This window comes from Syngnathoides biaculeatus, chromosome 5, assembly GCF_019802595.1.
Source record: "Syngnathoides biaculeatus isolate LvHL_M chromosome 5, ASM1980259v1, whole genome shotgun sequence".
Classification (NCBI taxonomy): Eukaryota; Metazoa; Chordata; class Actinopteri; order Syngnathiformes; family Syngnathidae; genus Syngnathoides; species Syngnathoides biaculeatus.
This window is the reverse complement of record NC_084644.1, coordinates 8,378,934-8,396,293: the sequence shown is the minus strand read 5'-3', so window position 1 is coordinate 8,396,293 and position 17,360 is coordinate 8,378,934. Positions and strand designations below refer to the sequence as shown.

Sequence of the window (17,360 nt, the reverse complement as noted above, 5' to 3'; positions counted from 1 at the left end):
AACCAAAATGGAGGACTTTTTTTGGGCATGGCTTCTTGAGGCTTCTCAGTGAGTCCCTCACGATACACATGCCTACCAAATTTCATTTTTCCAAAGCTTCATGACACAATAAAAATAAAAATAAAAAAATCCCCCCAAAACAAAAAGATTGATACATTTTACCTGAGCCAAGCACCTTGGCCAAGACCTTTTAGCTAAAACCACGTTGACCTTCATTGCATTTGACCTCACGAATGAAACACTTTATCTACGTTCACTAACATCCAGACCTGGATCTGCTTTGACTCTACAAGGTGGCATGGAAAGTTCTGAAAGAGTACAAAAGGGAGGGGGGCGGATTTCATTGATTCAAGACGGAGGCACGCACCGGAAAGGAGAGGAATGAAGATTAGCCGAAGTAAAACGCAATATATGTGTAAGAATGAGAGGAGCGGTGGGGGAAGAGTGAAGCGAAAGGAAGAAGAGATGGCGAGGGTGGATGACTTCAAATACTTGGGGTCAACAATACAGCGCAATGGAGAGCGTGGAAAGGAAGTGAAGAAACGGGTCCAAGCAGGTTGGAACAGCTGGCGAAAGGTGTCTGGTGTGTTATGTGACAGAAGAGTCTCTGCTAGGATGAAGGGCAAAGTCTATAAAACAGCGGTGAGGCCGGCCATGATGTACGGATTAGAGACAGCGGCACTGAAGAAATTAACAGGAAGCAGAACTGGAGGTGGCAGAAATGAAGATGTTGAGGTTCTGGCTCGGAGTGAGCGGGTCGGATAGGATTAGAAAGTTGGGTGTTTTGGAGACAAGGTTCGAGAGAACAGACTTCGGTGGTTTGGACATGTCCAGAGGCGAGAGAGTGAGTACATTGGTAGAAGGCTGCTGAGGATGGAGCTGCCAGGCAAAAGAGCGAGAGGAAGACCAAATAGAAGGATAGATGGATGTGGTGAGGGAGGACACGACGACAGTGGCTGTGAGAGAGGAGGATGCACCAGATTGGCTGTGCCGACCCCTAATCGGGACAAGCCGAAAGGAAGAGAAGAAGAAGAGGTTTTCTCAGGTCTTAACTGACAGCTGCTCGACGAGTCTACGTGGCTCTGCCAACGCGACATGTGACGCACAGACGGGCAACTGTTGTGTGTGTGTGTGTGTGTGTGTGTGGGGGGGGGGGTTACGAGTGGGTGCCGAGGGGGCTGGGGCGTAAGAGAGCGCGCTGAGCGCCTGCCCTTTTCCAGGTCATCGATCGGAGGTCAAAAAGCTACTTCCTGTGGGGAGACGCTCGCGTGGAACAAACCATGTTGGACGGCGACAGTCATTTTAATAATAGGATCAAAACAACATTGGGGAAACTGCCATTCATCGCAATTTTTCATTTGCACCCCAACTCGTATCGCAGCATTTTAGAAATATGGCTTCTTACATGACACAAGCTCTCTGAGAAGAGAGCTTGCAATTTTATCATTTTATATTTGCTGGGAAAGCGTTGGCCTCACAGTTCTGAGGACCCGGGTTTGACCCATGTGTGGAGTTTGCATGTTCTCCCCGTGCCTGCGTGGGTTTTCTCTGGGCACTCTGGTTTCCCCCCCCAGATCCCAAAAACATGCAACATTCATTGGACACTCCAAATTGCCCCTAGGTGTGATTGTGAGTGCGGCTGTTTGTCTCTCGGTGCCCTGCGATTGGCTGGCAACCAGTTTAGGGTGTACCCCGCCTCCTGCCCGTTGGCGGCTGGGATAGGCTCCAGCACTCCCTTGTGAGGTTAAGCGGCTCAGATAATGGACTGATGGATAGATGGATGGATAAATTTGTTGTTTTTGTTGAAACAAAATGAAGTACAATTGGTCTGTCCCCACGTCATCTGTTATTTTTTATGCGTCATTGACCAAATAAAAATGTTGAAACAAGTTTAAAATCAAATCTATTAACTTTCTTGAACTCTCAACTCTGAGTCGTGTTGTAAAACTCCGCCTCTTCCCTCATTCTGCAGAACCGCAGCCATTATGTCACTTGGAGATCAAAATAATGATTTTTTTTTTTTTTTTAAGCAAAAATGAGTGGCTACACCCATTTGTTAAAAGTGGCTCGCTGTAATTCGCCACCACAAAATGAAACTGCTTACTCGGCTCCTTTTGCGGTTTAAATGCGCAAATGTTGAATTCTACGTTGTTATGTGTCATTTTTACAGTACGCATCAAACCGGACTGATAAAGTGCTTTTTTTTTTTAATTGTCTTCATATCACCTTTATTTTTCATTAATCGCAGGCTTGTTCACTGAGATTGTGTGCCTAGCGAACAGGCCCGTTTTCTCTTAAGCGGTCCCGCCTTCCGCTCGAGCGCCACGTCATCGGTCACCCCGTCGATACCGGGCTTATCTGGGCCCATTCAATGTGACTGCGTTTAAGTGGCGTCAATGAAGATCTTTAATCGAACACCGACAGCGTCACGACGCCGTCCGAGAGTCATACATGGAAATGTCACCATGGATTTTTGGCGGCGGGGTGCCAAGGTACTCTGATCGATACGGAGCCCAACTCGGTACGCTTCCTTTTCTCGCATAGAATGTCACGGCCATCATGGCGTGATTGCTCTCATTATCTGCACATCGATTAAGAAGTAAGACGCCGGCGGGTTTTAAAAGAAGCATTTAGGACAATTAGCGACTCCAGCTGCAACGTTGATGTTTTCCATGCCGTTCGGAGATCAAATCCATGCCGAGTTTTTGCGCCGTTTACCTTTGCTGCCGTGTTCTGCCCACGCACGATGACGAAAACCAAAACCAGTCACTCACATTTGAAAAATGTACAGGTTTGGTCCGTCATGCCCGCAGATATAAAGTTGCCTGTGTGTGTTGTTTGTAATTTTGAGTGTACCCCTTTAAGAGCGGAGGGGGGCGGTGTCAGGTAAACTAGGAAGTAGAAATAGGCTGAGCAGCAGAGACTGTGCCTGTTTAAAAAAAACAGACTCCCTCAGAAACCAAACTAAAATGCTTCAAATCAAAATAGCTGACTGTTGCATTTTTTGGGTCGTATTTCTTGATCAATGTTTTGTTGTCTTCCCAAGTGAAACTTGATTCTGAGACTGAATTAAAAAAAAATCCACAGTGAAACCACAGATGATATAATTTAAATTAAATTTGTGTGGTTTTTTTTTTAATGTCTAAGTTATTGTATGCATAAAAACACAATACCAACATTTGTTCTCCACATAAACTGCTAACTTGGAAACCGTGAGCACAAAACACAACTGTACTTAATGTTTTGTCCTTCCTTGTTCTTCTTCTGTGGGCCGAATCGGTGGTTGGCAAGCCAGAATTCATGGCGCACTGCAGCCACCAACTGATATTGTCCACTGCAAGGAAGCCAATGTGAATTGATTGTGGCCAGATGTTGTGAAGTTTGCTGTTGTGATCTGAAACACATTACGGTACTTTTATCTCATGCCACTATTCTAATTGCCTCCAGATGGCAATGCACTACTTTAACCTAAATGAAGCTCCTCAACTCATTATTGCATTGACCTGAGGACAAAAACAGGTAAAATGGGAGCTTTTCAAGTGCATAAAGGAGGATGAGTTTAAAAAAAAATAAAAGAAAATCTGAATAGTGAAATTTGAAAACGTGTAAAAGTTAAAGAAAATACGCACAATTTTTTGGGTCTGGATTTTCAGCAAAAATTAAATTGGAAATTTGAAGTAGAAATGCTCGTTTGGGTGTCCACCCAAAAAAATGATGTGGCGGGTCGGATCTACAAGGTCAAAAAGCGCTACAAAAAACCCCCAAAACTCTCTTCATAGGGAACAATTCCCAACATGGCTCCAGATGAGTTTGTCTTCAAAGCAACTCTGGAAATGGTCAAAATGGTCACAACCAAAATGGCAGACTTTCATTCACTAAAAATGGCTATTAAAAAAAAAAAAAAAAAAAAAAAGCCCAAACATTTCCTGGTAATTACTGAGTTCTTGGCTGCGACATGTTGGACATTCTCAGGTTCAAATGGTGTGTTTTTGCCGCCCGTATTTGGCAGATTCTCGCTCGGTTCATTCATTTTTTTTTTTTCCCCTTAAAAAGAAGAGAGGAAAAAAGCTTTTTTGGCAAAGGGTGGAAAAAAATCTTCAATTTCATTTTCACCTACTGTAGGTGCCGGCCTTCGTTGTTAAATGGCAGCGCGGCGGCGGAGACAAAACGTGTGGCCTCATTTTACACCTCCGCACTTCCCTGCTAAGTTATGCTAATGGTAAGCATCTGTGGAGATGAGACAAAGAAGAAGCTTCTTCCTTCTCCACGCTTCCACCATGCTGCTCACCCTAACCCGCGCCAGCGTGACATTGAAGACGACCGCCAAGTCCAAGTCCAAGTCCGACACGTTACGGCCGGAAAGACGACCCGAAAGTCACTCGGATATTTACCGTGCTAATACTAGCGACGAGAATGTGCGCCCGTGTCCGTTATAGCGGACGAGCTAAAAGGAAAAGAAGCGCCGTTTGTGTGCGTTGCTGCTCATTGAAAACCCCCAAAAATGAAAAAAGAAAAAAAAAATGTTTTTAAAGATCTGTTTTCTAATTTATGGTCTGGTTGAACGTTTTAGTGTTTAGTCGTCTTTTGTTATTAAGAGCCGTTTGTATGTGCTGCTGCTCCACGTGTTTGTAAAGTAGCCGTTTGAAAGTCCGGAATCATCGCAACCTCGAACGTTTAAGAATGTCGCAGTCTGTGCAGTGTTTGTTTTTTGTTTTTTTAATTAAAAAAATTAAAAGTCAAATACTTCATATTCAATGAATAATTGGACATTTTACAAATGGTAAAAGAGTGCTACAAGAGACAGTCTCCGGTCTGCAGTCGCCAGGCCGAAACCCTATCGAGTTGGTTTGGATCAGAGTCGAAAAAAATTATTAAAAATGAAATTATTAATTTATAAAAATGGGGCGGTACGGTGGATCACCTGGTAAAGCGTTGGCCTCACAGTTCTGAGGACCCGAGTTCGATCCCCGCCTGTGTGGAGTTTGCATGTTCTCCCCGTGCCCATGTGGGTTTTCTCCGGGAACTCCACTTTCCTCCCACTTCCCCAAAAACATGCAACATTAATTGAATAAAAGAAATATATTGAAAATGTGGATTATCTTGTTAATCACATTGGACTGCTATTATTTTGACCACTACTGTACATGATATAAAATCTGGTATGTATTGTAATAAAAATATTACATATTTATTTATTTATTTATATATTTTTTTCTATATTTATTTATAGTTTTCATGTGCTCCTCGTGCCTATGTGGGTTTTTTCTCCGGGGACTCCGGTTTCCTCCCACATCCCCAAAACATGAAACATTAATCGGACACTATAAATTGCCCCTGGGTGTGATTGTGAGTGCGGCTGTTTGTCTCTACGTGCCCTGCGATTGGCTGGCGACCAGTTCAGGGTGTACCTCGACTCCTGCCCTACGGCAGCTGGGATAGGCTCCAGCACTGCCCGCGACCCTCGTGAGGATAAGCGGCAAAGAAAATGGATTAATTGGTGTGTTGTAAAACTTTTGACTGGTCGCCCGCGCTAATGTCCACCGATGGCAATTTCATATTCTATGCGACCGTGGTGAGGAAATGCGCGATGAGAAATGAATGCATATACGAGCGGTAAAATTACATTTAAAACATTTTGTTATGTGCTTTCCCTACTGTGTCTTGCATATTTTGCACGATTCCAAACGGGCCTGGGGGGGGGTGCGACGACGACCGATATTTCAATTTTTACAGTCAAGACTCCAAACAAGGCCTCCTTTCACAAATGTGCTTCAAGCTACAGTGTACACGTTGTGCACTAGTTTATTTCCAAGCTGCGGTCTCGGCGAGTATTTACAGTAGCAGGGTGGGTTTATTTTTTGCGGTACGGACTTAAAAAAAAAAAATGAAAAAATGAAAGAAGATTCAACCTTGCTATAATAGAATCCGGGAGCTGTTTAAAACGGAGGCGCATTTATTTTTCTTGGGAGTGTTTTTTTTTTTTTTTTTTGCGTACGTCGACTTCATCCATCATCTTTGTCTAATCGGGCCCGTGGTATAGAAACCCATATGGGAGAGGTGGCGTCGGGATGCCCAACCATGGCGCCATCTGTCAGCGGCCCGCCAGCGTGCCAACATCGCCGCTCAGATGGTCGGCGGCGCTCCTGAAGGACGACCGGACCGTCGCCCTGACCTCTTCCGCGGGATTTACACCGAACTGCTTCTACTTCTTAAGTACTGGCAGTGGAAGGCTTCATCCAAATATCCATATCGACGCGTATTTTTTTACCACACACACATTTAAACGGAATACTTTCCCAATTATTCCTTAGTGCCCGTTCTCGCTCTCTCGCTGTCAAAAATGGAAAACTGCCAGATAACATCACCTGGAGGAAATAAAGACTCGCTCGGTCTAAATTTATCACTCCCGGTTGAAGTTGGGTGCAATCATTAGATTTTAAAAAACACCAAAATGTTGAATAAAACCATGTAATAACAAAAATCTGTGAAGTTAATGTTACTATATAATGCATACATTAGATAAGCTAACAGTGATTACCATTCACGCTACCTAAACTAGCATACTATCGTACTTCAACGGTATTGGTCGATCGTGGGATGGCGTGCCAAAAAAAAAAAAAAAACACGTCAGCCAATGTTCCCTCTAAACTGCGCATGTGCGCAATTGTGCACCGCTGATGCAGTCTCTTCACAGATATTCTGCGTTGTGCGTAAAAATAAAAAAAAAATAATAATCCAATGCAAATTGAAAGTATAACATCTGGCTATTCAGTTTGTGGCATTTTGCAATGTGATTCAATGAGTGAGGGATGAATGGTTGTTACATCCAATCGTACAATTCACATACGTACTGTAAAAAATGAAAAGAAAAAGCCACTGGTTTCTTTTAGGCAGCACATGGAACTCTGCCTTTTTCCTAGTTTACCTTACACGCCCCCCCCGCCCCCCGCTCTTAAAGACGTACACTCATAATTACAAATGTTACAGTACTTACGCAGCCAATCAATGTGTTCGAAAATGACAGCGTCCACCACCACCGCTGCTTTAGTTAGCAACACAGTGTGGGCAACGTAGAGCAAAGACGAGCTAGACATGCTGCTTATGTTTACTTTTGATATTAATGGAGAACGTTAAAAAAAGAAATGCTGTTGTTTTAAGATGCAATGACTGTCAGAGTATGAAAAAGTGGTTAAACTGGACAAGATTTTCTCTTTTCCGAGTGGGAAAGGCCTGGTCTCAAGTCAAAGTAGAAAGTGCAGAATGATCCAGGATTAAAGTGCAGACAATACAGTGCACAAAAAGCTAATTCGGTATTTTAAATATAGGAGGCAACATAATATTAACCTTAAAACAATTTGGGAGCATCATCATCAATCCCCCCCCCCGTCGGTAGCTCGCGAGAGGATGGCTGCTTGAAAAGTAGATCTTTGGGTGAAAAAGTCTAAGCACCCCTGTACTACAGTATGGAGGAGCAGAATTAAATTTGCGCTGCCCCGACAACAATTTTTACTCCGCTCAAAAATATTTTACTTTTGTATGCTGCCAGGTTGGCAGAATCTGTCATCGGTTGCTGTATCCGGATTAACAAAATTAAAATGAAATAAAACAACGTTCAACCGAAGCATACGAGTCCCTCTAATGAGCATCCATCATCTTGGTTAAAGAACTTGAAACCCAGGATGTCATTTTCGAAAGGTTCAAAGGTCAACGGGAAGTATTAGTGTACAAATGTCCACCGATATACTAAACAAAAACAAACAATAGATGAGTATGCAAACTTTTTTTTTTTTAACCAATTCTTTGTATTTTTGGAATTTTTATCAATGTAGTAAATTATCGATTAAAAGTACTCTAATCCTTTTTCTTTGCGTGTACTTTTTTCCTGGCTTTGACTCATTAATAAAAGTCACCAATCATTTAAGTTTCATCCAGATTTTGCAATTCGATGACTAAAAGTTATCACATTGCTATGTCTTTATATTTGCCGTATATGGTTTCCATTTTTATCATTATTATTTTTAGTGCGCAGTCAATGTGAATGTTACAAAAATAAGTGATATATTTAAGTAATCATAAGGCTTTTGAGTTGAGAAAAAAAAAGTGTCGCGAAATTATGATTTAAATGAAATGTGATGGCTTAAATAAGCTCTTATTGACGCTTTCTTTGTCAATAAATCAATCAATAAAGAAGCCAAGATCAGAGTACAGCCTTTAAAAGCGGGGGGGGGGGGGGTCGCAAACGCTAAAAGTAGTTTCAAAACAGCTTGTCTTAAGCCTTTTTTTGTCATTAAAGCATAATCAACTTTAAGCTCTTGATGTGTCATTTTAAGTCGGAGAGAAAAAAAAAATATTAGATATGTAAAAATGAAAAAAAAAAAAAAAAAAAAAAGAGTACCACCCATTGTTTTGGGGACCCGAAATGCCAACAGGAACCCGCCAGAAATTCCAAACAAGTTAAACGCGCCAACGCGGAGCTCAAAGTCCAATTTGGGACACTTTTTAAGGCCACGTTGATCTAATTTAAGACTGTACAACTCAATGATTATTCATATTTTGTCTTATTCAGATCTGCGTGGCGCTAACGCTCAATTCCGCGAACGTGGCTCGTCGAGACTTTTTCATGCATTCAGTTTTCATAGACGGGTTGGCTCAAATTCGATGATGATGATGAATGATGCCCTTCAACCTGCCGTCGGGGGTTAGGATTATTATTGTAATTATGACACACATGACGTGAATATGTCCAAAATTTCTTGGCAAAAAGGACATCGGGAATACGCGTTTGCTGTCATTTTGGCTAAAGGCGCCCCATCCCATAGACATGTGCTCTCTCCGGTGGTCCCCACCGACCCCCCTCCCATGGGCCTTCGCTCCTTTTCTGGCCCCCTTTGCCAAATCGTATGGCAAAGCGACCAACCGACACTAACGCGTCGCCTTCAATTTCCATCCGGCGTATTCTTAGAAATGTCGCGGGCAAACGCGCTTTCATTGCGCAGAATAACGGCCAAAAAAAGACGAGAAGAAGAAGAAAAAAATCCCGATTTAGAGGAAGGTGTGCACAAGAAGGATGTTTATGAAAAAACAACAAAAAAAAAAAAGGTCAAGGAGGGGGGTGTCTTGTGAGATGAGAACATTTGTATTCTGGAAAAAAAAACAAAAAACAAACATCCCCCACCCCCGTCTCCTCCCTTTTAGTGCCCCCCCCCCGCCCCCCACAAAATCAGGTGACACTCAACCTGCCCCTCCCAATGTTAAAAATATCCTCTATAAACAATAATCATCCCTATGCAAATAAGCACACCGAGTGGTGGGCGCACTCACAGTTCTCAGTCTGGAAGTCTGGGACGAACTGCTCGTCATTGTCGGGAACTTGAGCTGCAGGCACAAAAGAAGACGAGACAAGACACCTTAAGATGTTTGTGATGTTGATCCAGAGTCCAACCCCCCCCCCTCTCCCTCTACCCCCCCCCACCCCCAAAGACCCCCAAGTGAATAACAAGACGGAACTTCGTCAGCTTTGTCTTTCTTCTTGTAAGCCACAAAGACGCTCCGCACGCTTCAATGTGGGAGCTGGGGGGGGGGGGGCAAAAATACTGTCTTCATATTCAATAATAATAATAATAATGACAAGAATAATAACAGTGACCAAAAGAGCGACTTGATTGGTTTCCAGAATAGGAAATCAAAATGAAGAATTGAAGAAATGAAGCAAATTCAACTGGCTCCTTTCAGCGCCGTGCTTAGGTCGCAATAATAATATTGTTTATTTAAAGAAAAAAAATGTTGAAAAAAAAAGAAAAACATGTTCCTTGTAATATTTGCCCCGTATAATTAAATGGTAATTTTTAGAGTTTGTGATTTTTTTCATCAATTATTATATAAAATAAATAAAACATCTATAGTAACATAAATATTTCAAAGCCATTGCCAATATAAATAAAATAAATAACTCCTAAAAAATAAGATTAAAAATAATATATACTGTACAAATAATAATGTGCATTTTTTAATGTAGGTTTTAAAACATTATATATTAAATACAAATGTATTTTTTTGTAATTTCAAGTCTTTTCCAATTGAAAAATTCTGCCTTGGAAAAACAACTAATTTAAATACATGAATTGCCCAATGTTTATTGTTATTATTTTATTACTAGGTAATATTCTATGTGAAGGCCATTTTTTCGCTCTTTTTTTAAAAATGTATTAGATGGTATTCGACTCCGCGTGCGGAACGTGGTCCAGTGTCATTTGAGTGAAGGGAGGGTCACGGAGGCAAATAATTGCCAAAAAAATGTGGCTAATGAATGCACTTTTCATCAGGTAGGAGAGCGCACGAGTCGGTCCCACCCAGCACTTCCTGGCACGCCACAGTCCAGCCTCCCATTGTTAGCATCTTCTAATTAGCTTCCCCCGCTACGCCGAATGCTACCTGTACACCTGTCCGTTTGGCTCTTCCCTTTTTTCCCCCCCAAAATGGAAATTCCCCAACCCCGGAACGGAGCAATAATTCATCTCGAACGCGGCCGTGATCAGATCTATTTATACACGCTAAATTAGCGTAGCGCGTCTCGACTTGCCCGCTCTTCATTGTTGTTGTTTTTTTTTCTCATTAATTTTCACTCTGGATGAGACGATCGCGACACAATTTAAGTGTCAGCTCGCTATTACTTGTTTGCTTATTTATTAATTTAGACAAACCTGCGGCACGTCGGCCAATCGTCACCAGGCGGGAACGTTTCATCCGGAATTGGCTGAATATGACGACAGGAGAAATAGCTGAAAAAATTGTTGTGGAAGAAGCCAAAACGTTTCATTTGGTCATTTACGCCATTTTGTAGTAAACATTTCATTAATGTGAATCATATTTACAGTAGATCTTGAAAAAAAAAAAAAACCTTTACACTTTTGAAAGGATGATAAAAATACCACAATAGTGATGACTATTTCATATATAAAAATCCAATATGCCCCTTTTATTAATTTGTTTTCATTTATTTTTTACTCGTTTTTTTTCCACAATCATTTTGGCGCGAAGGACAGGCATTTCATCATTTCAGGTTTTTTTGGTCTCCAGCATGAAAATATACACACATAAAGTAATAAAATCACGATTTATATTTAAAAAAGGTTAATATACTATGAATAACCAATCATTTCATATTTTTTAAAACACTTTTTGCATATTTTGCATTTGTGAAAAAAAATCCTCATTGGATATTATTTTTGTACCCCAAATGATGAATTCCTACTGGGGAAAAAAATGATTTTTTTTTGTCCTCCTTCCTGCTGTGTTTGTGTATTTAAAAAATGACAATTTCAAGTATTTTACAGCCTCAAAGCTTGAAAAAAATAACAAATCAGCCACTATTTCATGTATAAAAATCCTACTATACCCCTTTTATTAATTTGTTTTAATTTATTTTTGACTTGTTTTTTTCCCCCACAATAATTTTGGCATGAATGACAAGCATTTCATCATTTCAGTTTTTTTGGTCTCAAGGATGAAAATATACATACATAAAATAATAAAATCAGTATTTATATTAAAAAAGGGATACTATACTATGAAAAACCAACAATTCCATCATTATACATTTTTTGAACACTTCTTGCACATTTTGCATTTGTGAAAGAAAATTCTCATTGGATATTATTTTTGTCCCCAAAATGATGAAGTACAACTGAAAAAAAAAACGTTTTTTTTCCATCCACCTTCCTACTGTGTTTATATATTAAATAATGACAAATTAAAGTATTTTATAACTTCAAAGCTTGAAAAAAAATAATAAATTGTGATGTGCGCAGCCATTTGGTGCCAAAATAGAAAATAAATAAATAAATAAATAAAATGGGGGAAAAAAAATAGAAATAAAAAAAATAAATTTATGCAAGGTGTTTTGTTTTGAATTTTTTTTTTTACACATTCAAGAAATTATGGTAAATTTCCATAGATCTATTTTATTGCGCCAAACATTTTAGGTACTTTTTATCCCATACATGCTCAAAATGATTGGTCAATAACATTTCTAGAAGATGACATACTTAAATTATGTATGTTTTCATATAATGACACTATTGTGGCAAAAACAAAATAAAAGCTTTTAAAAGTGTATTTGTAAAAAAAAAAAAAAAAAAAAGAAAAATGGGATTTAGGAGACTGCTAACATTTGGAAGCACACCACCCAAGTTGGAAAGCTCAAAAATTCTTGTTAGGGTTAGGGTTATGTTTCATATTTAAGGTACTTTTGATCTAGAAATGACTCAAAATGGTCAGTCAAAAGCATTTTTAGGACTATCCACACTTTTTATTTTTTCAAATATGAAGTTGTGGCTGCTAAAAAAAAAAAAAAAAAGGTTTTCTGTCATAGCAAAAGGCGAATTCAAAACAAAAGGTTGTGGCAGACCAAGCTTGACGTTTAAAAATGTCCAAAAATTGGACACTTTTCGGAAATTGGGAGCACCTGCGCCAACGTCTGGCCGCTCCCCACGCGGCTCGCACACCTTGAGGGGTGACAAACGTACACAGGAAGGAAGGAAGTGCGGCGCAAATGAGTCACCGACAGTTGGTCGTCGTTCCCCCCCGAAAAGAAAACAAACAAAAAAAAAAAAAACGCCATTGATAAAACTGGGTAAGCTCTTTCACTCAGTCGGGGTTAAAGCGCGAAATGAAACGGCAGCTGACAAAAGTTCCGTCGACCGGGATATTCGCTGCTGCCGCTCCTCAACTTCGTCCTTCCAATTACCTCCACGAATAAATCTCCGCTTTTAACAGACAGGAAGTTAAGAGCCGTCGTCGCCGTCGTAAGTCACATCCTGAGCCGAGATGAAATATTCATTTAATATGCAACAATTTCGTTGGCTGTCAAATTTCCTTTTTTTTCCCCCATGAAAAGATGAAAAAAGGTATTTTTAAAGTTGTTTCACAAGGAGAGTGATGCCTCCAGACACATGAGAGGTGAATTATTATTATTATTATTATTAAAAATACCTTGGCTCAGCAAGTCACTACATTAAAAAAAAATATATCAATATTCTGGCTTATAATAACCATACTAGAACTGTGGACTTATACATTTGCGGTGTGTGCAGCCATTTGGTGACAACATAGAAATAATACTTTTGAAAAAAATAAAATAAAATAGAAGAAAAATTACATATAAAAAAATAAAACATTTTTATTTAAGCAAGGTGTTTTGTTTTGAAAATGATTTACACACAATCAAGAAATTATGGTAAATCTTCACAGATCTAATTTATACTTGATTTAAATAAATATATGATGGATGTAGATAGATTTCTTTAAAAAAAAAGAGAGAGAGAGAGAGAGAAATCGCTACTAAAAGATAAAGTATTAAGCCCAAAAACAGCTAAAATCCATCAGAAATTAATAAATGAAATCTCATAAATCAGCTTCTTTATCTTTACATTTAAAACCAATTATATCATAAACTTCAGTCAATATTTATCTAATACAATGCACCCATCTGTGGCAAAAGAAAACCAAAAATATATTTATAAATTATTTCCACGTCCATAAAAAAACAACCTTTAAATTTCCACAAGTGATATTGTTTTTGCTTAAATTTGTGTCCACACTTCAAAATAACTATACCATTATTGTGGACTTCTTTTAAATCAATGTTCATATAAGATTGCAGTCATTTGTGGGAACAAATTTTAGACAGCATAATATTGTCGTTGTTGTATTATCATTTTTTGCATGCAACAATGTACTTAAAAATGTATGTATACCGTATAAATAATACATTATCTATCTATCTATCTATCTATCTATCTATCTATCTATCTATCTATCTATCTATCTATCTATCTATCTATCTATCTATCTATCTATCTATCTATCTATCATCACAGTACAGTACATATATATGTGTATATGTATATGTGTATATGTACTGTATGTACTTTAGACTGTCGACTGTACTTTCATAGATTTTTGTCTAAAAAACCCTTCTTTCAATATTTTGGCATTTGGAAAATAGAAAAAAATTGGGTGAGCATAATTGACCTAATACAGGGAACATTTCATCTAATTTCATGGCAGTCAAGAAAAAAAAATCTTCTGATACAGTCATTGACAAAATTTGATTTGAGCACGATGCTATAAATGAGGAATTAAAAAAAAAAATCTTTTTCACACGTCAATCAATACGTTTTGTTGTAAAATGTTAACTTCGTAAGGGTGCCCTATATCTTTTGAGTTTTAAAATGACTTACATGCGTTCATAAATTTACATTAATTTTCAACTAACCTTTTTGTTGAGAAAACAAGCTTTAAAATGTCTCAGAATAAAGTATCAAATGTATCAAGAGCAATTCAAACGCAGTCTGAAATTTCATTTCAACAAGACGAAACAAGTGAAAAGCTTCAGTTGAGCCTTAAACAAAAGTCGAGAAGAGTTCCACTAACCAAAAGTTGGATGCTGCAGACACGGCGGAAAGAGGACGCTGGCGCTTAAATCCTGAAGCATCCCGTCTCACTCACAGCGCAGTGAGCCAGTCTTGCCATGGGAGGAAAAGCATTTCAAAACACACACGAAAAAAAAAGTACGCCGGAGAAAACTTTTAACACCACAAAGCGAGACCAAAAAAAAAAAATTTTTTTTAAAGTCTCTTTCTGTTTCAACGTGTGAGGAAAAAGCGGGTAGATCCATTCTTCTTTTTTTTGTGCAGGCGAGGAGGAGCGGGAGGAGGAATTGAAGCAGACAAGGTGATGGTGCAGCTGGAGATGATGGAGAAGAGGAAGAGAGAGAGAGAGAGAGAGAGAGAGAGAGAGAGAAAGAGAGAGAGGGAGGCGGCGCAGTTGCTCCCGCCAAAAAGCCGAGCTGACGGTGAGCGCCGCGCAGCTAATTTGCGATGACACTCCCACTGCTAGAAGCTCCTCGCTCAACCGCGAGACCCCCGCCCGCCCCACCGCAAGACCCCCGCTAATGTATGCAGGTGCCTCTTCGTAATTGGACCGCCACGTCGGGTGTGGAACCGCAACACCCCCCCGCCCGGCTGTACATGTTCAATGTTGCTCAATGTAGGTTCGGAATCCCTGGCAATAATTTTTCATGAGAGCAAAAAAATATTGAAGACCCTTGTATATTTCAACACCCCACCCCCGTCCATGTTTAATCTTGATTAGCAGCGATTATGGTGAGTTTCACACTCAAACAATTGGAAGCGAAAGTGTTTTTTTTAAAAAAGAAAAGGTACGTTTGTGGGAATTTAAAGGACAGATAAATGATTGGGTTATTGTCTTGAGATAAGAGCAAGAATTTGAGATACAAATGTGCTTCAAGCTCCAACCGCTAGATGCTACCAGCAAACTTCAAACAAATCAATTCAATCAAATCAATTGAAAATTGGTTTCCTTGCGGTGGAGGGACAATATCAGATGCTAATTCCCGGTTATGCCGGTTTGACAACTACAAGCACACACCACAGAAGAAGAAGTAAGGACACTATATTAGGTACAGTTGTGTTTTGTAGGGCAAATGCCATTATTGTGGTTTTACACAATATAGCGTTGTTGAGTCCAATTTCTTGTTTCAAAAACAAAAATAATGAAAGTTTTTTTAAAAAAAAATTATGGGGGTGGGGGGAATGGATAAATTGCATTTCCATTCATTTCAATAGGGGAAGATGATTTGAGGTAGAAGCATTTTAAGACCCAAGAGTGGTGTCGGAATGAATTGAACGTGTACATTTTTATAGAGTTGTAAATAATCCATATTGTGCTGATTTGCCCACAAACAACTGCAATTTCTTGTCAAATTTGAAAAGTCCACATTTATAATAGAATTACCCATCACCCCCTTCTGCCGTGACACTCACCTTTTGCGAACCAGGCCTCCTGCAGTCCATTCAGGTCCTGGACAAGCTCTGGATAACTGCGCCAAAAAACAGAAAACCAGAGGCACTATTTCAGACAAGTGCCCTTAATTTTAAGGGTGCGAAACGTAGTTCGCGACATCGGTCGGATACTCAGGTGTTAGCGACTGCTTGCTCCTTGCAAGTGTTTTCATTTTGAAAATGCGTTGAGAACTTTGGTTCTTTCCGCTCACATGCCGGAAGCAACAGACAAGAAAGTTATGGATTTCGTTTTCTTTTGAATATTTGATTTGCCTAAAACGGCAACTGAGGTTAAAGCTCGTAGAAATATATGCCATTTTTGACATGACCTGTATATATTTGCAGCTCGTCGACGTTGCTTGTCGTACAACTTAGTCTCAAGTAAAGGTGCACTTTTGGATCATTACTTTTTGTAAAATTACCTCTACAATTTTTTTTATCATGGCCGCTGGTTGCTCAAAGTGGACATTTTCCATGCGGTTAGATTACTAAAGCTCATTGAGCACTTTTCAAAAAGACCTGTACAGTATATATTTTGTGAATTTGTTTTGTTACTTTTCATAAACCTCAGTTTCAAGAAATTCAGATGGACCAAATGTCCGGAAAAACAAACAAATTGAATAACTATTTTCAGGGGGGCTGTTTTTTTTTTTTTTTTTTTAAACTAAAGTAGAGCTGGAAAATGTCTAGCTTTGACACCTTAGATTGAATTTCTTAAAAAATAATAATAATAATAATAATAAAGCTTAGAGTTCTTTTCTGAAGACCTACGCTTGTTTGAACCTAGTCTACGTGACTATTTGTAAAAACTTGGATGGATAGACGGATTGAAAGATCTAACATTGTTTTCCTTTTTGTAAAACTAACAAATATTTGACCTTAAAATTAATTTTGATTGTGGACATTTGACCAGAGTTCATAGAGAAATACAGTAATCCCTCATTTTTCACTGTAAATTGGAACCAGACCCACGCGTGAAAAGTGAAAAACCGCGAAGTAAGGGTAAATGGCGTTTTTTTTTTTTTTTTTTTCTCGCTTTATATGTCGTTGTCGTCTTGCTGGGGATGGCGCATTAGTACATAGCGATCCAGCTTTTTTCTGGGCTGGGGGAGTAATCAGTAACCCGCGATGCACCGAATCCGCGATAGGTGATCTGCAAAGTAGTGAGGGATTACTGTATCCCCTTAAAAAAAAGAAAAAGACCCATTTATCATGTACTTGGACTGAGTTTACATTGGAGCGCCTATTTGGATCCGTGACATATACGGCGAGAACACTTTGGACCTTGACTGTGCATAAAAAAAACAAAACAAAAGCTTTTTCAAAATAAAGGCCGCTGCAATGGAGATGCGCGAGAAAAAAAAAAACCCGAACAATTGGATTGCAGCTAAAATGTTTAGCGGCCGTGAAATTACCTTCGGCGTCCGTCGCCAGGTTGGACTTCATCAACTTTCTCCTTCTGTCGTTTGATGACCTCTCACAAATTCTCCTCTTTTC

The 17,360-nt window shown here is 39.4% G+C and overlaps 1 protein-coding gene and 1 long non-coding RNA gene across 5 annotated transcripts in view; one reads left to right on the top strand and one right to left on the bottom strand.

Moving 5' to 3' along the window:
* The window catches only part of LOC133500614 (uncharacterized), a 17,692-nt gene extending 12,951 nt beyond the window's left edge, over positions 1 to 4,741 (top strand). Inside the window, exon 3 of the long non-coding RNA XR_009794986.1 lies at positions 4,123 to 4,741. This is a non-coding gene — a long non-coding RNA (uncharacterized LOC133500614). The remainder of the gene's footprint in view (positions 1 to 4,122) is intronic.
* The window catches only part of etv1 (ETS variant transcription factor 1), a 26,032-nt gene extending 8,672 nt beyond the window's left edge, over positions 1 to 17,360 (bottom strand). For 2 of the 4 annotated variants that reach the window (XM_061819525.1, XM_061819526.1), the window contains exons 1-4: positions 17,279 to 17,360; positions 15,846 to 15,901; positions 14,434 to 14,524; positions 9,322 to 9,375 (exon numbers count right to left, since the gene is read on the bottom strand). In XM_061819525.1, coding sequence (XP_061675509.1) covers positions 9,322 to 9,375; positions 14,434 to 14,494 — 115 coding nt within the window. In that variant the 5' untranslated portion in view covers positions 14,495 to 14,524; positions 15,846 to 15,901; positions 17,279 to 17,360. Of the gene's footprint in view, positions 1 to 3,235; positions 3,359 to 9,321; positions 9,376 to 10,700; positions 10,754 to 14,433; positions 14,525 to 15,845; positions 15,902 to 17,278 lie in introns of those variants that run through there. The other 2 variants (XM_061819528.1, XM_061819529.1) reach the window with 2 other exon arrangements.